The sequence below is a fragment of the Protopterus annectens genome, chromosome 8.part0, assembly GCF_019279795.1.
Source record: "Protopterus annectens isolate FY-2018-M chromosome 8.part0, PAN1.0, whole genome shotgun sequence".
NCBI lineage: Eukaryota > Metazoa > Chordata > Ceratodontiformes > Protopteridae > Protopterus > Protopterus annectens.
In genome coordinates, this window is record NC_056741.1 from 1,145,136,532 (window position 1) to 1,145,161,184 (window position 24,653).

Sequence of the window (24,653 nt, forward strand, 5' to 3'; positions counted from 1 at the left end):
TGGACACCACGAGGAGCTGTGCTGAGTTCTCTATAGCCAGAAAAGCCTGCCAAAGCATGATTTATAGCAGGGGGCTGGAAAAGACAGGAAATGACCCAAAATTACGTTACCATATGTAGCAGAGCCATCATGACACAAGTGAGTATTCGTCTTCTCTTATACTGCTGTATTATTTTTTTATCAGCATACATAGCAGAGCCACTAGGCCACAAGCGAGTAATATTGTTCTCTTCTCTATAAATGTATTTAAGACCTAGCTGCTAATTTAGGAGTCATGAATCTTGTTTTAATTGCCAAATGGACTGGGTTTTTCCCAGACTATTCACAGTATAATAATGGCAAATAGCAAGAAATACAAATCTCCTGACAGGTCAGGGCTGGGAACTGGATCAGTATATTTTTGTGTGTTTGTGGAGGGAGGCGTCGGTAAATGCCCATGCAATAATTATGAGGCAGCTGGGGTAGGAGACTTGTTACTGACCGGCCAGTCTTCCCAAAGAACTAAAATGGAAATGAAAAGGAAGCCGTAATATCAGTGCTACCTTTCTGAGCCAAGATCAGTCATTAAAAACTCTTTACTGTTGTGCAATATCTGAGGAACATTCATATCTTATAAATAGTTTGGGCATCTCTGTGCACAAGGTTTGCAGTATCTCCTCATATTACAAGCATTTTATTCTGACATCTGATGCCCGAAATTGTTCTCCTAGCAAATCTCTAAAGGATTACTCAATTTAGCTCTCAAAATACTCTTGCTACAGGGACAGGGCAAATTTCCACATTGCCCTATGAGTTTTAAAACCTGAATTTATAATAAATAATAATGATGGTGGTCTGAAGTCACAAGATTCTACTATACCTTGCAATATCAGTTTCAAGTGCTACCATCTACTGACTCATTTATCTGAAGAAAGATATTTGCCCCAGTTCATAGAAAAACTATTCAAATGGACTGGTTACACGGCAGTACTTTGTTACATACAGAACTGACAGGTTCATTAACATTATTTTCTGTTTTCAGATGATGCTTAAGGCTTTAGCTTTAGTGATATAAAAGTCTGGTAGCATAGACATGTTTACAAGTAACAGCTTCTCTCAGAATAAAAGTGTAGGCATGTTTACAAGTAACAGCTTCTCTCAGAATAAAACAAACGTGAGTTTTTAAATGCTGTGGCATCTGAGGGATCATTTACTTTAGTATCATCACAAAGTGGTGGAGAAGAAAGACAGTACTTGTGTTTTTACCGACAAGTTACAATGAACTTCATTTCCTCAGACTGCATGAGGAACAGAAATGACTTAAAAGCTGTTGCCAAACAGAATTAAAACTCTGCTCCTCTCACAGGATGCCAAATGTAAACACCAGGAAACTTTGTGTATAGTCATATATTCATGCTGCACAGGTTACAATCTCAAGTAGGAATAAAAACACAGCTAAAAACAAGGAATAAAAACAGATCCCACTACTTTTACTGCACTCAAGTGGTAAGTCCTATACAGCACTTACTGACTCTGCACCAGTATTAGCTTCATAAAGCTGTCCCCGTCCAAAAAATATTCTGCCAAGGAAAATGGTATCAGTTGTAAAAGACAGGGCTTTAAGTCTTGCAAAAGTACTGGAACTACTGTTTTTTCTGTTTTACACGTTTATTTATCATGGACAACCAACTCAAAAAATCACCTTGTTTACAGTGGAGCCCTACTTTGTTACAAAAATCAGTTGTACTAATGCCCAAGCAATCAGTCTGCACGGAGGCAAAAACGGATTTGGTCACCATGGTGGAATTAGAATGTGAAATCTCATTTTCCATTCCAGCATTCCACCTTTGTCACATACCACCCATACATACATACATAGCTCTGCAGTCTGGGCCCATCTGTCAGGTCTTCACTACAGATTTTAGTACTATACATAAGGGAGGGTGAACCTTGAAAACACCAAACGGCAGCTTAAATAGAACATCTATTATACAGGCAAGACACAAAACAGAGTCATCTGAGAAATGTCCCATTTCATTGACAACAAAATAACACACACATTTTTAGACACTGCACCAGTATACAGTCACACTTTTACAACTTTAAGGCAAGTCAGTTGATAAAAAGCTATCCTCTGAGAGACCTGGTGCAATGTTTCTAGGGTTCAGCATGTACTTTTCTTTAGAAAATAAATCACCAGATTCAATCTCAGGTTTTCAATGTCATAATAGTAACTTGCACAAGTATCAGTAGTAAAACAAATGTTGACCAACAGGGAGCACCAGTCTCTTTGCACTGCAGTTCACTACACTGGCCAAGATCCTGCTACAGGACAAGGGCCAGGAGACAGTGCATGATTTAAACATTTTAAATAATACTCTTGAAAAACAGACTCAAGTGCATTTTTTTTGTTCTCAGTCAGCAGTATTTAATGCCAAGGTTTCTGCTAAGTAGGCTTAATGAAAATAATCTTGTTGTTTTCCCTCTTTTTCAGCTAGACTAAGCTCGATACAGATGGAATGCAATGACCTCCACTGAGAGAAGCTTCCTGCTGAAGTCTTACTTTAAAAGAGTCAAAAATGTCATCAAAAGCAACAATAAGCACACATTTCTCCAAAGTGGAAAAGAACTCTTTTTCTTTTACGTCCTTCGTGTTTTACATCAAAAGAATGTGCTCAGCAGCTTAACAACCAGCAATATATTTACCTGGAAAAAGAAAGAAAGAGAACAAATTAGATTTATTTTTATCTGTTTAAGAAAGCCATTTAAATTGGAAGCTACTTCCTTTTTATATCAAAAACTGCATTACAGATAAACATACCTCTCAGGTGGCATATGTAAGAACAACATTCGTTATCGATGCTCCCATAACCTCCTCAGAATTCCCCCTTTAGTACCTGTCATTGGACTGCAATGGACAATGATATTGTAAATGGTACAGCGATGCTCCAGCAGGATGAAGCAGTTAACCACTACAAAAAAGAATACATATATAAAATACTCACCTTCGTTTAGATGCCACGTCACCTGAAAACTGAGAATGTTGATGTGAGTCTTGAATAGTAATGCTGATGGCCACTGGGATAGTGTAGATTCAGTTTCAGGCATCAAGTGCAAAAAACCTTTCACCAACGTGCATCAAGATCAACACAAACTGTGTGAGCAGTAGAAAAGAACTGGAGGCTTGTGGGTGTGGGGGGCACAGGCACTGCTGGTGGCCTGATGCACTTATGATGTTGGTGTGTAACATCACAGCATATGCCAATACTTGGTAAATATGCCTCCCTTCCCTCCCCTAGCATGGCAGCTTCACAGGAAAAAAAAGATGAACTACAATTGGTGGAGAGGGTAATCGCAATCTTTTATCCCTCAAGGATGATTCCTCTTGTTAGATCTACATTTATTCCTTATTTTAGTCTTAGTATATTAACTTATTTGTAATTGTTTGCTTATTCAAGCTCTTCAATAAAAACTGACTGACAAGCCAGACAAATTATTTGAAGCTTAAGATTTAGTAGCATTACACTGCACAGCAATATCAAATGTGAAGAATAAACATACTGACTGCAAATTCTTCAAATGAGTTGTTTATGATGTCTCATAATATTTCCTATTAAATGGAAGAGGACATGCAATAATTTATTAAAAAGTTGTCAGTTTCATCTAACTGTACTAAACTAGTTGTGTTCTGTTCTCTGCAGTATAAAAGCTACTCTAGATATAGCAATATTCTAAGGAACATCTCTTACCCTTTGGTTCTACTATATATGCAAAACTACATTTCATTAGGGTATTTTATTTTGCTAACAACCCCAAAAAACTTGAGGTTTGAAATACAGTATATGATCATTCCACCAGAGTGAAAAAAAAAGTTATGTGCGCACCATAACGTTCCATCTGTGTTATCCATTTTCATTCTTCCACAACAGATGGGTTCGGATCTGATCCATCGGTTCCGACTCGGCTATTGCTAAAGCTCGTGGCAAACAGGAACTCTCGAGCTTCACCTCACCCATAATGCACCAACCCCAATTACCTCAGACCTTGTTTGCTGCTTAGGAAAGTGAAAGGTGAAATTTACTATCATTAGTATGGAGAAGCTATAACTGAGGTCTTGTATGAGTAAATAAGACACGTAGACCACGTGATACTCATTCTTCCAGGAGTCTTAAAGATGGGGATTGGTGGGAGGGGAGTTGAGGAAGAAAGAAAATGGACAATACAGACAGAATGTTACTGTGAATACATAACTTCTTTATCTGTCAATTTTCATTCATTCCTCAACAGATGAAACAGAACCTGCAGCTACCTAATTCCCTGGGTGGACTCAAGGCAGGATATTTCTGACCACCACAGCACCAAACAATGCTCTTCCTCTGGACACCAGATCTAATTTATAATGAGTAATAAATGTACAGGGAGTAGCCAAGTAGCCGGTCCACAAATATCAATGGACATTCTGGACTGGAATAATAAAGAAGTTGCCATGGATCTGGTGGAATGAGCACAAATGTTTTTTGTTAAAAATGATACTCGATTTGTTACAGACAAAAGAAATGCAATTTGTTATTCATTTAGATAGAGTAACTTTGATAACTGGTTCAGCCAATGCGGGTCCTGTAAATGAAACAAGCAGTTGATTCGATTTTCTGATGTCTTTAGTCTTATTCAAATAAAAGCACAACTGTCTGTGGACATCTAATAAGTGCAGTGCATATTCAACTTTGTTGGAAAATTTGGGAAAAAACACAGACAAATTAATAGATTAATTAATATTGGATTCTGATAACACCTTTGGATGAAATGATGGACTGGTATGTAAAGCTACTCTGTGTCTATGAAAAATTAAGTATGGGGATTCTGAGGATATTTCTTGAATCTCAGACATTCTTCTGGCCGAAGTAATGTTCACTAAGAAAATTGTCTTCCATGAAAGAAATTTAAGGTCACAGGTAGCTTCAGGTTACAGTGGTTAAATAAGGTACCGCAGCACTAGATTTAGGTTCCATGGAGGAGTAGGATCTTTAAAGGGAGGCCTTAAAAGTAGAATGCCTCTTAAAAAATGCTTTGCTTAACTTATGAGATACTACACGACACATTTATTCAAACATGAAAATCTGATATTGCTGCCAACTGGACTCAAACTGTGGAAGAACTAGCTCCTTCATCAAAGAGATGTAATAAAAAATCCAATATATTATGTATGGGAGCTGTAAAAGGTTCAATATTATGTTTTTGAGCCCAAAAACCAAATCTTTTCCATTTGCTGGAGTACAGTTTCTTGGTGGAAGGTTTATGGGAAGACATAAAAATATGATGGATATGGGAAGAGAGCAATGGTTGTCTTGCTATCAATGGAATTGGAGAAGCCAGACAAACAGCCTGAACTTTGTCATATCTGGGTGTATCATGTCTGTTGGGTGAGACAGAAGGTCCGGAGCTGGATCCAGAAACCAACTTGGTGGAATCAGATGAGGCCAAAGAAAGGGAAACCAAATTTGTTGAGGCCAATATGGAGCAATGAGGACAACTTTGCACTTCAATCTGGAGGCTTTCTGAAAGAATTGGGGAATTAAAGGAGTGAGAGGAAACGCTTACAGGAGACAAGAGGGCCAATCGTGAAGTACAGCTTCCCACGGAGAGTCCCTCTCAGGGGGGATCTAGGCAAAGTAGCTGCTGCACTTATTGTTTAGGAGGAAGCAAACAGATCGCAGCAAGGCTAGCCCTACTGATGAATATCTTGTCTGCAGTTTTCTTGTTGAGGGACCATTTGTGAGGTAGAAGAATGCACCTGCTCAATTTATCTGCTATCACATTGTAATTCCTCAGTATGTGCATTGCTAAGAGAAAGTGGTCGGAAGAGATTGCCCCACTGCCACACTTTCAGAAATTCTCAACACACTAGGTAGGAGTTGGTTCCTCCTTGTTTGCTGATGTACCACACGACTGACATGCTGTCTGACTGTACTACAACTGTCCCCAAAGGGAGCGCACTCTGAAATGTCTGCAATGCTAAGAGCACTGCTCTCATCTCTAGGACATTTATATGCAATTTGGCCTCCTCAGGGGACCAGGTGCCTTGGACTGTCTTCTCCAGATAATGCCCCCCCACCCTAACCAGGAAGCATCCATGCTCACTATCATCTTGGGCTAAGGGGGAATGAATGGATGACCTTGCAGACCCTGGCCTGAATGAATCCACCATTTTAGATCTTTTTTCCAAAGGTTGGTGAATTTATCTTGTATAACATGGGTTGATAAAGAATCGGCCACTGAAAAGCTAATATCCACTGCAGAATTCTCATGTAAAATCAGTCTAGAGGTACCAACATTATTGCTGCTGCCATTGATCCCAGAGCCTGAAGAACCAGTTGGCCCAAAACGGAGGTGCTGAAAATTATCTTTTTTACTCAAAGTCTTATATTCTGAACCCTCAGTAATGGAAGGGAACCAATGGTTGTCTTTATACTTTGAACTGCTCCCATATACTCTTAACTCTGAGTGGGTTCCAGATGAGATTTGTCGTAGTTTATGGTTATCCCCAGACAAGAGCAAGTCTGGAGAACTTGGTCTCTTGCACATACAAGTTGATACCCAGTCAAAACGGTGATAAGCCAGTCATCTAGACGTGGAAACACTCGGAATCCTTGCAGTCTCAGGTGAGCTGCTACTACTGGCATGCACCTGGTAAACACCATGGGGGCCGTGGTGAGTCCAAAGGGAAGTATTCTGAATTGAAAATGACTGGCCCCCAGCCAGAAATGTAAAATACCTTCTAGACCATTTGTTCATCTTTATGTGATACTACATGTCTTGAAGGTCTATAGAGCATATTCAATCGACCTTCTCCAGAAAAGGGAGAATGTACTAAACTGTGACCATCCGAAACTTGGTTCTTTGAACTGACTTGCTTAGTTCATTGAGATCCAGAATTGGTCTCCAGTCCCCTGTTTTCTCTGGCAGTAAAAAGAACCTTCACTAAGTTCCAGACTCTATCTGGTCTGGTGGGACCTCTTGGATGACACTTTTCTAGCAACTTTTGCATTTGAACTGCTGTTTGCTCCCCCCTGACTGCGTGGAACATTGGGGATTTTCTTGAAAGTGGAGGTGGAAGGGAAAATGGTATTATACATCCTCTGGAAATAATCCTTTGCACCTAAGTATCTTTTGTTATATCTAGCCAGGCTCTCTAGTGCGGGGATAATCACCCCCCCACTACCTCCAGAGGCGGACAATTGGGATTCCTTCCAGGAGCACTAGTAGGGTTTGTCAAAGAATGAATCTCTGAAACCCTGGTTCTGTGGGCCATTTCTGACATGTGGACAGCCGTGTCCATTTGAGGTCCCTTCTCTGCCTCTGGGGGATCCTCCTCCACATGTGTCCTGGAAAGGACCCCGAGACCTCTTGAACCACATATTCTGATCTCGATTCCTGGAAAAGGTTCGTTGAGGGGATCAAAAAAATGCACATCCATGGCAGACAGGGTCTTCTCACATCTGAGACAGAGTATCTTTAACCTTGGGGTCAAATAAAGATGTTCCATCAAAACGGGCATTGACGAAAGAGGACCTGAAAGGGTCCTCAAACTCACAAAGGCGCATCTGGGCATATCTCCTCATGGAAATGCCTGAACCTGCTGCTCTTGAGGTTCCCTCTGCTACATTTGAGATCAACCTCATGGAAAAATTGTATATAGACTGAAGGGTAGATAACTGGGAAGTCATGGAGGCCTGAACTTCCTTAGAAACAGAACCCAAAAGGGTATTTGATAACTCCTTAATCAAATCCCTTTACAATCTGGAAAAACTTGCCAAGTAGTTGACAGACCTCAGCACAAAAGTGGATGAGCTGTAGACACACTTCCCAAATCTGTCCATTGCCTGCGACTCCCTGCTGGAGGAGGGATGGACAGTGGAACTTTCTTCAGGTAGTTCCTTCTTGGTGGCTGCAGCAATGACCATGACATCAACAGGAACTCGTTTACTCCAAAACTGTCTGTTCACTGGTGGTGCCATAATCCTAGCTGGTCTCCGAGGAATGGGTTCTATAGTGTCTGGATCCTTCCACTCCCACTGAGAGATCATGTTAATGATGTCGTCAGCGGGCAGAATCACCCAAGAATTAGAAGGTCTAGTGCCAAAAGCCTCTAGGAGAACAGATTCTTCTGGTTTCAGGTTACTAGGCATCCAGTCTACTCTCTATTTAAGAATTTCCAGGATGTCTCCAAACAAGACATCTTCAGGAGGTGACAGAGAGGACATTTTTGCCCTCATCAAAATCCGTATCCTCGGTGATGGATTCCTCCGGGGAATAAATGTGCTTCCTCTTGCACGTCCTCTTTCTGTGGACCTCCTCAGTGGGATGTTTTGGGGAGGTATCTGAAGAGGAAATTATAATTCCCTGAGCGGGAGCCAAGGCTTTTGTACTGGCTGTCCCAGTGGAATGAGATGGTGACGCTCGAATGATGGGTCATAATGGAAGGCTTCTGATCCGAGGGGGAAGGATCCGTCAGAGCTGTCAGAGCTGAAGAGACCCTCTCCACAACCTCAAAAGTCGAGTGGCTCAGAGAAGAAGAGGACATTCCACCAGAGAAGACATGCTTCTGGATCCTATTCCCCTCCCACCCCAAGGGCAAGACCTCAGAGGTGAAAGCCAGAGCTGACCTATCCCATGCCGATGTTTCAAGATGCAGACATAGCTCCGAAAATCTCAGAATTGAATGCAACACCCTAGATCTGATAGGCAGACTACGGTTTCAGGAGCTCACTGGATCCAAAGGAACTGGAGCTCTCAGGGATGACTTTGGATGCAAGGATAAGGATATCTATAGATCCAAAACTGACAGGCCTGGACAACTTGGATCCAAGGACTCTAATGCTAAAGTGGTAGTCAGAGGAGAAATCTGTAAAAGGGGAGTTGAAGACATTTGGATCTCCTGACCCAGAGGGGGGTAGGAGCCACAGGAACTCCAATCTGTCTCTGCACTATGAAGATCTTCCTCACCAGTCTCTCCACATCTTCTTTGGTTAGGCTCCTGGAAGAATGAGCAAAAAAAATAGAAGGTGACCTGGGACTCTCCAAAAAAGGAGAAGGTACTCTATCGAGGATAGGGTCCAAGGAAGGAGAGTACCTTACTCTAGGTAAAGGTTTAAACACCATTTTTGGTGATACCAGACCTGATATATAGAGGGTTTGAATCTCACAGGGGATAATTGGCTAGGCTTAAAATGGCTCACAAGGGCAGGTAGCCTAGTACTAATCTATGAACCTATGAACCTATGATATTTTAGAACTTGTTGGATCTTGTTTGGAAATAGATGGATCCGAAACAGATCAGATGGCTTTGAGGTTTTTGGATCCACAGCTGATATAGGATCGATAAATTTTGATTTCTTGTGATCCGGGGTTGAAACCAGATCCTTTGCTGATCTTTTTCTTGAAGACTCCGAGGTAGACCATGATGATGAAGGCCTCGGAGAAGAGGATTTCTTTAACTTAGTTTCTGAAGTAGTACCTTCAGAAATAGCTTCTCCAAAGGAGGAAAGAGGAAGGCCTTTCAAAATGAGCTTACTTTTTCTTTCCACTAACAATGATTGAAGATATGACAGATAGAGCAGTCTTCTTGCAGGTTTAAAGGGCCCAAACAATAAATGCATAAGGTGTGGGCCTCTGAGAGAAGCAATTTATGCCCACACTTTACACATTTTTTAAATCCTGCTGGCTTTTCTGACATGTTTAGAGATTTTAGACAAGGGTCTAAACCCAAGAAGGAGAAAGAAACGTTTTTTGTATATTAGAAAAGCAGAATGAAAAAAAGTGAAAAATACCAGCAATGGTAAGAACAACAGCCTAGGTAGAAGAAGAGATACTAACGATAGTATCTGGAGAGTACACAAGTACAAAGCAAGAGAAGAAAATTAGACATGAGTTATTAAACAGATGAAAAAGGAAGAAGGGTAAGGATAAGCAGTAAGGAAATAAGACTGTAAGAAAAATAACTGTCACTTATCTCTATGAAGCTACAGTAACAGCAAACCATGTCTTTTTGCTGGAGCGGCAAACAAGATCTGGGGTAATTGGAGGTGGTGCATTATGGGTAAGGGTGAAGCTTGAGAGTTCTGGTTGCCATGAGCTTTAGCAACGGCCAAGTCAGATCTGATGGATAGGATCTGAATCCATCTGTTGAGCAATGAATGAAAACTAACAACATCAGAATACTTATTATACAAAACAGGAGATCTGTTAGGGGAAGACCACAAGACCAGCAAAATACATTTTGTTTTTACCCACAGTATATCTTCATTCCTGGCAAGAATCTTCCAAGAAAGTTCTTTAGCTATATCCCAATCCCTATTTAGACCAATGCTGGTCTCGTCAGCATTCATTCAAACCTTGACTGACTCCCACATAAGCTCACCATGGCTGACTGATTTCTTCCACTCCTCAAAGATCCGTCTACTGTTATGGTAAATATTTTTACACGAGGTTGCACTACCTTCTTCTGGGGGGATAACTGTAATAGCAACTTAACGTTTGTGTGGATTCCCAAGCAGTAGTTAAGTATCCTTTGGAAGAAAGACAGTGAGAGGGTCCCCAAAATAAGAACAGTGCCAAAACTTGCCTCACCCTGTAAGGAACGTTCAACATAAAATGCTTTGTAAAGGTATTCTCAACATATCGTAAGCCTTGTGGCAGTTTATAAACTGTCTAATCAGATATGATGCTGATGCATCTACTGCCCTAGAGGAATGATGGAATGAAGTCTTGCAGTACTATGAAGAGTTTTCTTTTTTTAAAAATGACATAGCAAAAGGCAGAACACTGCGCCAACTATTTAGAAGCAGCCTTTTTACTGACTAGCAAGCCTTTCACTTTTTTGAAAGACAAAAAATTGATCAAGCCATCATTTCTTTAGAACTCATTAGGTTATACAGTAACTTAACGAATTTCATGGAGGGGATCCATCAGGGTTGCAGGCGACAGTGTTGGAGTAGATACATAATGAATATAAGCAAAAAACAACTGCAGGACAACCTCTAAGTTAGTAGCGAAAACCACAGCAGGAAAACAGCCTGGAACCAACGTATCTTCTGTTAACACAATTTTATTTTCACAGAGTCAAGGAAAAAACAAGTAGTTTAGTGCAGTAATCCACAAAGTCATAAAATCACGAAGGAGTAACACAAGTAGATCAATCGCTTTCGCCCGGGCTCTCCCGGGCTTTTTCAAGATACTTTAACTAAGCAAACCATCTGCTTATATACCCAATGTTTAATTAATTGATTGTATAATTGTTTCATTAAAACCTTTTAAAGTGTTTCTATGCTTAAAGCTATATTCTCTTCGTAAATTTCCTATTAAATGTTATTTAAAAAGTGTGTTCATGTTTCTTTGCTCTCAGCACCTATTATAAGATGCTTTGTATGTTCGGAAAATTTATTGTATATTTTATTATTTAAATAAAAAATCTTGCATTTGATTTGAATGATTTAATGATTTGAAAAGTGTTAAGTTATTTTTCATCTTGAAATAAGCTGTCCGTGCAAACGGACTTTTTCAAAAAAACAAGTTTTCTACAGTAAAACGAACTTTTTCTTATTCCAGTACTGTGCACGCTTCATTTAAATAGAAAACCTTTCTTATAAAAATTAATGGTGTTGGTCGTCTTTTACAATTTGGTTTTCCTGAATTCATTATTATAACATTAGCATTTCATGGATTTGTACTACGGTTTTTTATTTGTTTATTATTATTGGATTAATACTATTATATTGTTATTGAACTAGTATAGTTTCTACATTAATAAATAGATATTTTTTAAAATTTATATTGTTTGATGCATCCTAAATAAACTTACTATAAATAACTATAAATTGATGTGATAATTTAATTAAAATTTAATTAAAATTTTTCTTGTTTATTGTTGTAAATAAATAAATAAATAACCATCTAGTTTAAATAAATAATTAAATATTAAATTTTATTATTATTAAATGTATATTTAAACCCTGTAAAAATTGTTAAAAATATGTTTAAAACTTTTTGTCCCTAATATGTATGTATATATTGAAATTCATTTTTACTTTGTTGTAATTTGGCCCTCCTTTGTTTTAAAACACTGCTTATACTAACATGTTAAACTACTTGTTTTTTCCTTGACTCTGTGAAAATAAAATTGTGTTAACAGAAGATACGTTGGTTCCAGGCTGTTTTCCTGCTGTGGTTTTCGCTACATAATGAATATACAATTTTACAAGATATTAAATAAAAGCTAAGAAGAAAGGAATCTATATTTATTTTAAAATGTAATACACTCTTTCCAAAGGGACTAAACAAAGAGTGTAATTGGAAATGTTTTTTGCAAAATGCTTTGGAATTTATTTCAATTAGACTAATTGTTAAATACCATAACTGATGTGAGTTAAAGTGTATATAAGATCTGTTGGGAAGTGAGAAAGATGCACTCTGTAAAGGCTTATATAGTCAAAATGTCAGTCTTTATTATTCACTTGGCCTTTTTTGTTGTTTGGTGCACTGATATTTTAATTTCAGTGGTTTTAGTAGTGTACAGTAACTTAAGTTGCCTGTGAACATCCAAGAGATAAAAAATGTGCTTCCATCACTGTGACAGTCTGTAGAGATTATTGACAGTTGAAAAGATTTGTTGAGATACAGCGCAGAAAAAAGAAGTTATGTCTTATCATAAAGTTCCATCTGTGTTGTCGATCTTCATCTATTCTTGACTGATGGGCTATGGTTCCAGTCCTCGGAACCGATTTGGATGTTATATAGCTCATGCCAGCAAAAAAACTCTCAAGCTAATCTACCCACAATACCCCTCTCTACATTACCTCAGATCGAGTTTGCAGAATTATAGAACAATGGAAGGAAACTAATTACAAATGAGGAAGCAGTGTCCAAGGAGTGTCCTAACAGAAGACCAAGGATAACAGATCGCTCACTCCACCAGAAATCCATAAGAAGTGGAAGGAGGGTGGGACGACAAGAATAGATGAAGATCAACAACACAGATGGAACGTTATGGTAACACATAACTTTTTTATCTGATATTGTCAATGTTCATAGATTTTTGACCAATGGGGGAGAATCCCCAGCTACTTTCGATCCTGGGTGGCCCTAAGGAAGGACATTCCTGAGAACCATACAACCAAAGGCGGCTCTTCTGCTGGAGAACAGATCCAATTTGTAATGAGTAATAAAGGCATGCGGAGTAGCCCATGTTGCTGCTGCACATATCTCACTCATGGAAGCTTTAGAATGGTAGACAGCTGAGGTAGCCATAGATCTAAAGAAATACAATTTCTTAACCATTTTGACAAGGTAACCTTAGAGGCAGATTTCCCTAAGGCTGTGCCAGAGAAGGAGACAAATAATTGTTCTGATCTCCTAAATTCGTTAGTTCTGTTAAGATAGAAACGTAATTGTCTGTGAACATCTAAAAGGTGTAAGCAATATTCGCCTTTATTAGAAAAATTTGGAAAGACGACAGTTAAGTATATAGCCTGATTAATGTTGAACTCTGAGACCATCTTTGGAAGAAAGGATGGATTTGTCCTGAGTGTAACTGTATCCTTATGGAAAATTAAGTAAGGGGGGGGGGGGGTTGAACATAAGGCTTGCAATTTGTAAATTAGTCTTGCATAGGTGATAGCTATAAGTAAAAGTGTTTTCCAAGAGAGGAACTTCAAGTCACAAGTAACTGCTGGTTCAAAGGGGGAAGTACTAGTGACTGCAAAACAAAAGTCAGGTGGTAGAGGATATTTCAATGGGGTCTTTATAATCAATATTAATTTAATCAATTATAAATTTATAATCTGTCTTGTTATTCATTTACTTCTGATCATTTATTTGTTTTAGGGCTTGGTTTTAACTTTGTGCCTAGCAAAAAAATGAATTTAGGACACACATTGTTGGATTTAAAAATGTTTTGTCAAACTAAATTTAAGTTATTCTGACCAAAGAAAAACACACTGCCAGGTAAAGCACTCTTATTCAAAAGTCCAAATCATGAAAAAAGAAAGAATAAAGAGTGCACCATTAGCTGGAATTCAAACTTGTCAGCAAATAAATTCAAATAACCACCTGTTTGGATAAATCTTCATTTATTGCGAACAACAGGAGCTGCAGCAAGTGATAAAAGTAAGCGCTTTCGCGTTGACACCCAACGCTTCTTCAGACATAGAAAACTACTGAATCTGGCTCCTTTTAAACATCCATTAACATGATGTCATAATTAGCTTAAAGAGACAGATGTGTCCAAGACTATAAAACTAGAAAACTAGAAAATTACTATCATAAAATGCTGCATAACTTAAAAACTTTAAAACCTTAGTAAATTTTAATATAAATGAACATACATGTGAAAAAATAAAATAAACCACAAATAACTCTAATGTTTCAATGGTCTGGAAGCTAAGAAAGGCTTGATAGAAAGCCTTTCATTGAGTCCAAACTTGTGTGCTTGTAATTTGACAATCCACTTGCCCTCTTTTTCTTCTACTCTATTTTTGACATTACCCAGTCTGTCATCTGTCTTTACCAATTCAAGAACCTGAAATTTGAAAGTGTGATTATCACCAGCATCAACAACATGTTTTGCAAGAGCATTTAATACATTGCTCCTGGATACTGCATAAATATGCTCCCTAATGCGTTCTCTTAGGGACCTAGTGGTCATACCCACATAGAACTTCCTGCATGACTGGCATTCAGCCAAGTAAACCAAATTCGTGGACTTGCAACTTGCATGATGTTTGAAGACATAATTCCTGTGTGTGACAGGATGTATAAACCTATGGGTATTAGCTATGTGCCTGCATTGATTGCAGGATAAACAAGCAAAAGTACCATTCCGTGTGTTTATCTTGTCATTGACATGAAATTTATCATAACAAAGTAACCTATTCAGTGAAAGCATATTTTTATATGCTACTCGAGGTGTGCTGTCTACTAGAGATCTGATGTTATCATCAATCATGAGAAGATTCCAATGTCTATTAAGAATTTTCAGGACATGCTTGTTCTTGTTTGTGTAAGGGATGGTGATCCTATTGGTCTGGGCCCTAAATGCCCGTGTGGTTGGTATGTATGAGATATTGTGTCTCTTAATGATAGGTATAGCTTCATTGTCCCTTTTGCTGTCACATTCAGAGACAGCTTTAAGTACTGAATTTCTATTGTAACCCCTAGTTGTAAAATTGTTTACTAAATCAGATTTCTGTCGTTGGTATGCTGAGTGTGTAGCTCAGCATACCAACGACAGAAATCTGATTTAGTAAACAATTTTACAACTAGGGGTTACAATAGAAATTCAGTACTTAAAGCTGTCTCTGAATGTGACAGCAAAAGGGACAATGAAGCTATACCTATCATTAAGAGACACAATACCTCATACATACCAACCACACGGGCATTTAGGGCCCAGACCAATAGGATCACCATCCCTTACACAAACAAAAACAAGCATGTCCTGAAAATTCTTAATAGACATTGGAATCTTCTCATGATTGATGATAACATCAGATCTCTAGTAGACAGCACACCTCGAGTAGCATATAAAAATATGCTTTCACTGAATAGGTTACTTTGTTATGATAAATTTCATGTCAATGACAAGATAAACACACGGAATGGTACTTTTGCTTGTTTATCCTGCAATCAATGCAGGCACATAGCTAATACCCATAGGTTTATACATCCTGTCACACACAGGAATTATGTCTTCAAACATCATGCAAGTTGCAAGTCCACGAATTTGGTTTACTTGGCTGAATGCCAGTCATGCAGGAAGTTCTATGTGGGTATGACCACTAGGTCCCTAAGAGAACGCATTAGGGAGCATATTTATGCAGTATCCAGGAGCAATGTATTAAATGCTCTTGCAAAACATGTTGTTGATGCTGGTGATAATCACACTTTCAAATTTCAGGTTCTTGAATTGGTAAAGACAGATGACAGACTGTGTAATGCCAAAAATAGAGTAGAAGAAAAAGAGGGCAAGTGGATTGTCAAATTACAAGCACACAAGTTTGGACTCAATGAAAGGCTTTCTATTAAGCCTTTCCTAGCTTCCAGACCATTGAAACATTAGAGTTATTTGTGGTTTATTTTATTTTTTTACATGTATGTTCATTTATATTAAAATTTACTAAGGTTTTAAAGTTTTTAAGTCATGCAGCATTTTATGATAGTAATTTTCTAGTTTTCTAGTTTTATAGTCTTAGACACATCTGTCTCTTTAAGCTAATTATGACATCATGTTAATGGATGTTTAAAAGGAGCCAGATTCAGTAGTTTTCTATGTCTGAAGAAGCGTTGGGTGTCAACGCGAAAGCGCTTACTTTTATCACTTGCTGCAGCTCCTGTTGTTCGCAATAAATGAAGATTTATCCAAACAGGTGGTTATTTGAATTTATTTGCTGACAAGTTTGAATTCCAGCTAATGGTGCACTCTTTATTCTTTCTTTTTTCATAAATTTAAGTTATGTTTTTTCTAGTATGGAGTTTAATAAATGTCTGTTTGCCAAGCCAAGTACCAATACTCCCCCCTTAACTAACACCTTACTTGTTTTTGAAAATTGTTGCCTGAAGACATCAGACAACTTGTTCATACTAAGGTAAATTATAAGTTTTATAATCTTACTAGAGCTCAAAGAACAAACTTAAAAGAATTGAGGTCTTTAAGCTACCTTCGGTTTATGAAAGCCGATAAGGGAGGGGGGCTGGTAATTCTTGAACAAGATAAATATGTTAACTCTATGGAAAATATGCTAAGTATTGAAACTGAATATTCATTAGTTAGTCAACAACTGGTTTTTAAGGCATATCACAGTATATGTTCTATTTTATATGATCTGTGGGTCAATGGGTATATTACTAATGACATGTATGATTTTATGTTAGTTGAACATCCACTTTTGGGGACCATGTTTGGTATCCCCAAAATTCATAAAAATCTTGAACCCCCCCCCCATTCAGAACCATAGTATCTTCACCTAAATCAGACACAGAAGGTATTTCTTTAGTAGTTGACTACATGTTAAATCCACTAGTCCAAAAATTAGGTTAATTTATTAAGGACTCGTGGCATTTTTTGGATTTGATTAGGACGTTTAGTTCTGTAAATTCCTTTGATTCTAAGAAGAACATTTTGTTTACAGTGGATGTCCAATCATTGTTTACGAGCATCCCCCATGATCAAGGGGTTGATTTTGTTTGACAGTTCTTGGGAAATGTAGCTCACCTTCATTCTGACAGCATATTTGTTTTATGCATCTTAATAGAACTAGTGCTTAATGTTGTTGTTGTTGTGTCTTTCAGCTTTTTCCCGGTTAGGGTTTGCCACAGCGGAACTCCGGTCCGCTAATGATTGGCAGTAGATTTTTACGTGCCGAGTTGCTAGCCCTGACGCACAACCTTCAACGAAGGTACACCCATTCATGCATGTCTCCACACAGAAGATGCTCTAGCTGAGAATCGAACAGGACAACGTCTTATTGTGAGGCGACAATGCTACCGCAGCACCACCACCGCAGATGATTATTTTCTATTTAATAAGAAAAGTTACAAGCAGCTAAGAGGAGTAGCTATGGGGTCCGCTGCGGCCCTGGCTTACGCCACTCTAGTTCTTAGGTGGTGGGAGCATAGTTTTCTCAGACCTATTATGGAGCAATATCATGTAGTTTTTTATGGCAGATATGTGGAGGATTTGTTTTTTATCCTGGAAGGTGGCATAGACCAGGTCCATTCTTTTTGTGATAGTATTAATAATTCCAGTGATTTTTTTTAAATTTGTATTGGGGAATGCTGGGCTATCAGTGCATTTTTTGGATGTTACCCTGACTTGGAATACTTCTAATAATTGTTTCACAAGTGAAATACATAGGAAGGAGATGTTTGTTAACAGTTATTTGCATTATTTGAGCAACCATCCTGTTTTTATGAAAAATAACATACCGAAGGGTCAGTTTATTCATGCTTCACAAATGATTTCTGAAGAAGCTGATTTTGAATCAGAAGTCAGTTTTATACAGAATATGTTTTTGGTTAGAGGTTACCCCTCAGATTTACTTGGCAAACTAGCTAATGAAATTAGAACAGGAAGGGCTACTGATTTTCCACCAATTTTGAAAAATGGTTTTACTACCATTACAAATGAGCCACATGGAGTCACAGGTGTTAACAATTCAAGTTCTAACAACACTAACACAAATACATTTGGTACTTCTTGTATTTTGGATATGTCTGTTGATACATTTAACATCAGGTCCATTATTACTAGAAACTGGAACATCTTATGTGGAAATAGCGAATTAATACAAGTTGTAGGTAATAGACCCAATTTTGTATATAAAAAACTGTTTAAAAAAAGTTTACAATTTGACTCCATATATAAAAGTACCCCTGACAACAGCAGACGCTGCAAGATGAATAAATGTGGTTTTTGCTCTACATGTTGTTTTATTTTAGAGGGACCCTATATTGATTTACCCTGTTTGAACAGGACACTTTCTATTGATGGTGTACACAATTGCAATACTAGTGGCATAGTCTGTCTTGCTGTTTGTTCTGTGTGCAATGAATTTTATGTAGGTATGTCCACACGACCACCTAGTAAAAGAATTAAAGAGCACTATGATTGCATTAGAAGTAAGAACATCAATAATGCTCTATTTAAACATTCCATTACATGTGGTTTTAAAAAGTTTCTGTTTGCTGTTTTGGAACATGTAGTTAGAAATATGGGGAGGGGGGGGGTCCTATAAGGACCAACTGGAACAAAGAGAAACTATGTGGCAGCTCAGGTTAGGGGCTGACAAAAAACCTGGCATTAATGACTAAGTGAATATTAAATGTTTTCTGAAGAATAGAAGACTGAAGATTTTAAAATGAACTGTCTATGTTATGTTATTAGATATGTGCCTTTAAATGACTGTAGTCCTTTTGTTAGTGCACTTTAAGTAATTGATTGTTTTATTAGGTAATTATTTTGATTTGATATATAAGGGGATGCTGCTGTGTGCATTTTATTTCATTCTGAAGAAGTCTTTTGAGACGAAAGCGATATTAAACTGTGTTTTTCGCTACTGCTGGTGGTTTCCTTCACTGTTCGGTCAGACTGGTGGTTTGGTTTTTATTAAATGGGGTCTTTAAACAGATAGTTCCCTTGAGGAAGACCTTACAAAATCTGTGAGAAATTAAGGGTAGATCGCCAAAGCCATTATGAAAGTTAGACATGGCTGCTGGAATGGCCTTAACAGTAGAAGTGGAAGCTCCCCTACCAAAAAGAATGGCCAAACATTATAAAACTTTTTCCACTGGGGCTGAAAAGGGATTGAGGCCATTATCACACGCCCAGACTGAAAATCTCTTCCATTTACTGAGGTAGAGATCTTGGAGAATGGTTTATAGGATGCCAGCAAAATTTTTCATACTGGGGATGGAATATCATTATGCCTGGTGACTAATGGAATTGGAGGAACCAAGCAGTTAGCTTGAGACTTTGAAGATTGGGATGCACCAGTCCCCGAGGGTGAGACAGAAGGTCTAGAAGTGGGTGCAGAATACATGGACTGTGAACTAGATGAGGCCATAAGATGGGAAACCAAATTTGTCGAGGCCAGAAGAGCATCTCTCAAGGACTCCCTCTGAGGGGGGATTAGAACAAAATAGCTTCTGTACTTGTTGTTTTAGAGTGAAGCAAAAAGATCACAGGAAGGTTGGCTCCAGCGATGAAAGATGATCTTCGCTACCTTGGGATCGAGAGACCACTTGTGAGGCATTAGAATGCATCTACTTAGTTTGTCCACTATCACGTTTGAACTACCCGGGATGTGCATTGCTATCAGAAAGCAGTTGGAGACAACTGACCATTGCCACACCCAGAGAGCTTCTCGACACAGGGGATAAGATTTGGTTCCCCTTTGCTTGTTGATGTACCAGACTACGGACATGTCTGATTGAAATGCAATCGTTCCTTGAATTAGGGTAGAGTAAAATGCTTGTAACGCTAGTAGCACCGCCCTCAGCTCTAGAATGCTGATATGCAGATTGGCCTCTATCGGTGACCAAGTGCCTTGGACTGTCTTTCCAAGATAATGCCCCCCCCCCAATCTGGGAAACATCTGCGGTCACTATGGCTTTGTGTTGAAAAGAAACAAAGAGGCAGCCTAAAAGAATTTGTTTGTATTCTTGCGATGAGTATGAAGTGGTTCATTGGGTGAGGTAGAATAGACCATTGATTCGCATGTAATCTCATAGGAAATCTCACTAATGGGACCAGAGTGATCGCCACTGCCATGGACCCTAATGCTTGAAGCACTACCAGGGTTGGTACTTTGTTTGGGTACAGGAGAGAATGAACTTGAGATCTTATTTTCTGTAGCCTATGGGGAAGAAGAAACACCACACAAGACAGAGTGTTGAGACGAGCGCCAATAACTTCCATAGCTTAAGAGGAGTTCAGTTCAGACTTTGTAAAGTTAACTATGATGCCTAGCTGCAGGAACAATTGCATGGTGAATTCTGTCGCTTGAAGCAGTAGATGTCTGGTGGAAGCAATGATGAGCCAGTCGTCTAGATATGGAAACACCTAGAATCCATGCAGTCTCAAGTGAGCTGTTACTGCTGCCATACATTTGGTGAACACCCTGGGGGCTGTGGTGAGACCACAGAGCAGTACCATAAACTGATAGTGACTAGCTCCTAGCCAGAAGCGAAGGAACCTTCTTGAGCATTTGTCCATTTTTATGTGGTGATATGTGTCTTGATAGTTTACAGACCACATCCAATCATTTTCCTCTAGAAAGGGAAGTACTGAATGAACTGTGACCATCTGGAATTTGGACTGCTAAACAAATTTGTTTAGAATACTGAGGATCCAGAATCGGTCTCCAGTCCCCTATGTTTTTTGGCACTAAAAAGAACCTTGAGTAAAATCCGGATCCTATTTGGTCTGGTGGGACTTCTTGGGTGACTTTTTTCTAGCAGCTTTTGTATTTCTAAGGCTGCTTAGTCCCTCTGACTGAGTGGAACATCGGGGAGTCTTGCTCGAGTTCCTGGATAAAGAATAAAGGGGATAAAGTAACTTCTGGAAATATTTCTTAGCATCCAGGCATCTGTGGTTACTTATCGCCAGGCTGTTGAGCACAAAGAATATCTTTCCCTGACTGCCTCCAGAGGCAAGCAATCGTGTCTCTCTTCAGGAGCGCTGATAAGGTTGGCCAGAGAAGGACTCCCTGGAACCCTGGTTCTGCGGGCCACCGCTGCCTCTAGGACAGCGTCTTCCATTGTAACTCCCTCCTCTGCCCCGAGGGGAGTCTGTACTATGCATGTCCTAGAAAGGCCTTTGGGACTTCTTGAGCCACATATTCCCCCTACTCTGATTCCTGGAATAGGCTTGTTGGGGAGCAGAAAAACGTATGCCCACTGAAGACAGGATCTTTCCATCTACCTCACACCTGAATACAGTTTCTTTAACTTTGGGGCCAAACCAAAGATAATCTGTCAAAGTGAGCATTGACGAAGGAAGACTTGAATGGCTCTGCAAACTCACACAGGTGTATCTAAGCATGTCGTCGAATTGCAACACCTGAACCTGCTGACCTGGTCGCTCTTTGCATGTGCAATTAGCCTCCTGGACAAATTAGAGATGGACACCAGGGTAGCTAACAGGGTGGCCACTTTTTCTTGGACCCCCTCAGCTACTGCCCGTGCTAGGGTATCTGACACCTCCTTGATCAGTTCCCTCTGGAGCCTAATAAAATGTGTCAAAATGTTCAAGGACCTAATGGTAAAGGTTGATGATGCATAAACCTGCTTCCCAAATCTGTCCATCACCCTCGACTCCCAGTTAGGGAGATGAACAGTGGAACTTTATTCAGCCAGTTCCTTTTTAGTGGCAGCCGCTACCACCATGACATCTACTGCTAATCTTTTGCCCAGTACTGATGATCCTCAGGAGTGGAAAGTATTTTATCTGGTCTCCTCCAGGGGATTGGTTCTATCGAATCAGGGGCCTTCCAAGCCAGATGAGCGATAAATTTAATGAGATAGTCAGTGGGAAGGGTCCCCTAGGAAGTAGATGGGAGAGCTCCAAAGGTTTGCAAGTATAAAGACTCCTCAGAAGCAGGGTCTTTAGGCTTTAAGTCAACCCTCTGTTTAAGGATCTCCAGAATGTCTCCAAAGGAGACATCTTCGAGGGGTGACCGGGGAAACCCTCCCCTTCATTGAAATCTGTGTCCTCAGTGATGGACTCTTCAGGGGAGTCCAGGTCTTTCCTCTTACACAATTTCTTCCAAGGGGACTCTTCACTGGGAATATCTGAAGAGGCCTTGGAAGAGCATTGACCCTTGGTCACTATGTCTTGCATCCTTGGAGCTCGCTGTCCAGGTATGGAGGTTAGTGGTAGCTCTGGGTAAGCAGTGGTCAAGGGGTGAGACTCCAGTAACAAAGCAGCCACCTGGTAAGAAGTGGTGGCCAAAGCCCTCTCCATAGCTTGAAAGGCAGACCCCATGAGGAAGGATGTAAGGCCGAAACTGACAGACAAATACGGAACTGAGGTCACACCCCACCCCGAGAGACCCACCTGCAAAGCCAGAGCTGAAGAAGGTCCCACAGTCCAAAGAGGTAAGGTCGGCTCTGAATAAAAAACAGGAATCAACTCAAACCCTCCAGACCCGATGGTGGACCCTTAGCTGTCAGAAGTTGATCCACCAACCTCACTATATCAACCTCAGAAAGACTCCTGGTGGAGCGAACGGACAACCCCGAGGGAGATTCAGGTCTCTCCATAAAAGGGCTAGGAAGGTGACCCAGAAAGGGGTTGATCAATGGAGAATATGTAGTCCTGGGAGTAAAGAAAGATTCTGTCTTTGGCACCAGGGCAGAACGTAGGAGCTGCAGGGCCACATGAGATGTCAGTACAGACTTGGTGACTAAAACAGTTGGTGCTGACACTGGAGTCGTTATTTGAGTTGGTGTTGACAGCAGAGGTAGAGATCGCCGTTGAGGACTCAGTGCATTCCGAAATTTTTGGAACCTTAGATTTCAATTCTGAAGAGAAACCAGCTGAACAGTGTTTATGTTTTGTAGATGTTGGGGCCAATGGAGATGTTGGAACTGAATGAACAGATTTTACACCAGAGGCCTGAGGAGACTGGTTGGCCTTGGACAATGCTTCCTCAAAAGAGGCCTTAAGGAGCCCTTTAAGGATTAATTAATTTCTACGCTCCACCAGGGCTGTATTACTAAAGCCCTGGAAGATAGAGCACTCTAGATCAAGATGAGAAACACCCAAGCAATATACACATTTGTCATGACCATCCAAGTTCGGCATTTTTCTGCCGCAGTTTTGGCACTGTTTAAAACCAGTGGTTGATTTTGATTTATCTGCCAGAAATGTTAAAAGATCAAGAAAGAGAAAGTTGGGAAACACACAATCACTCAGTTACAAAACAGAGAAGACTCCTACCAACAATGGTAAGAGAGACTACCCAACGGTAAGGAAAAGAGACGAGAGGGGAAACTACCAACTATAGTAGGCAAGAAGTACCAAAAGGTACAGGTTAAAGAAAAAGAACACTCTGACGAAACAGAAAAAGGGGTAGACAAGGTTCAGATAATATTATGTAGATTAAGGAAGACAAAAAAGAAAAGTGTAATAAAACTTCTAAAATGTACTTAGCTGCAAGAGAGAGTCGGCTGACGTGTCTTTTCTATAAGAGCGGTAAACGAGATCTGAGGTACAGTAGAGAGGGGCATTATGGGTAGACTATTATTAGCTCAAGAGTTTTTTTGGCTGGAGCGAGCTATTTAACAGCTGGATCGGTTCCGAGGATTGGAACCGTAACCCATCAGTCAAGAATAGATGAAGACTGATGTCTCACAGACATAGAACAGTACCTCAAAGAAAATCAACTCATACTAAATCCTAACAAGACAAAACTAATGTTATTCTCTAATAATAGATCCACAGAACCCACTAGCCCATTTTACATCCTCTCCTCCAACGGCACTAAATTGAACCAGCAGAGAGCACTACGTTATTAAGTGTCACAATAGAGAGCTCCCTAAAATATGATAAACACATAGACCTTACTATAAAAATGGCACATATCAAACTCGGCAGTCTGTATAGGTCCAGAACATTCCTCACTCCTTCCACTAGACTAGCAATAGCAAGAACACACCTTCTGTCCACATTACTGTATGCCTCCCCCATCTTCACTAATCTTAGAAAATCTGAACTATCTAAACTAGAGATATGTTACCAAAAAATAGCTTGCTTTGCTGCCAGCCTCCAGAATAGAACTCACCATTGCACAGCCCTGAAACAGCTACACTGGCTGGAGCTACCAAACCTACTATCACTTAACCAACTTACAATTGCTCACATCATACATCAACTCAACCCCTGTCCCGCTCTAAAGAATCTTGTTCAGCCTTACAATACCACCTGTACCCTCTGCTCAACCAACAAACTACTTCTAAAAGTTAATAAAGCTAACTGTTTTGATGACTCCTTATTCGCCTATCAAATTGCAAAAAGATGGAACAGCACTCCCCAATATATACTTAATACCCCCACTACCTCCAAATTTAAACTCCTTCTTAAAGAACGCCTAAACAACAAATGTCTCTGTTCCTGTATCACA

At 39.6% G+C, this 24,653-nt stretch overlaps 1 protein-coding gene across 1 annotated transcript in view; it reads right to left on the bottom strand.

The window, feature by feature from the left end:
• Positions 1–1,992: 1,992 nt before the first annotated feature.
• The window catches only part of LOC122808415 (F-BAR domain only protein 1-like), a 2,144,012-nt gene continuing 2,121,351 nt past the window's right edge, over positions 1,993–24,653 (bottom strand). Inside the window, exon 27 of the mRNA XM_044079378.1 lies at positions 1,993–2,685. Coding sequence (XP_043935313.1) covers positions 2,663–2,685 — 23 coding nt within the window. The 3' untranslated portion in view covers positions 1,993–2,662. The remainder of the gene's footprint in view (positions 2,686–24,653) is intronic.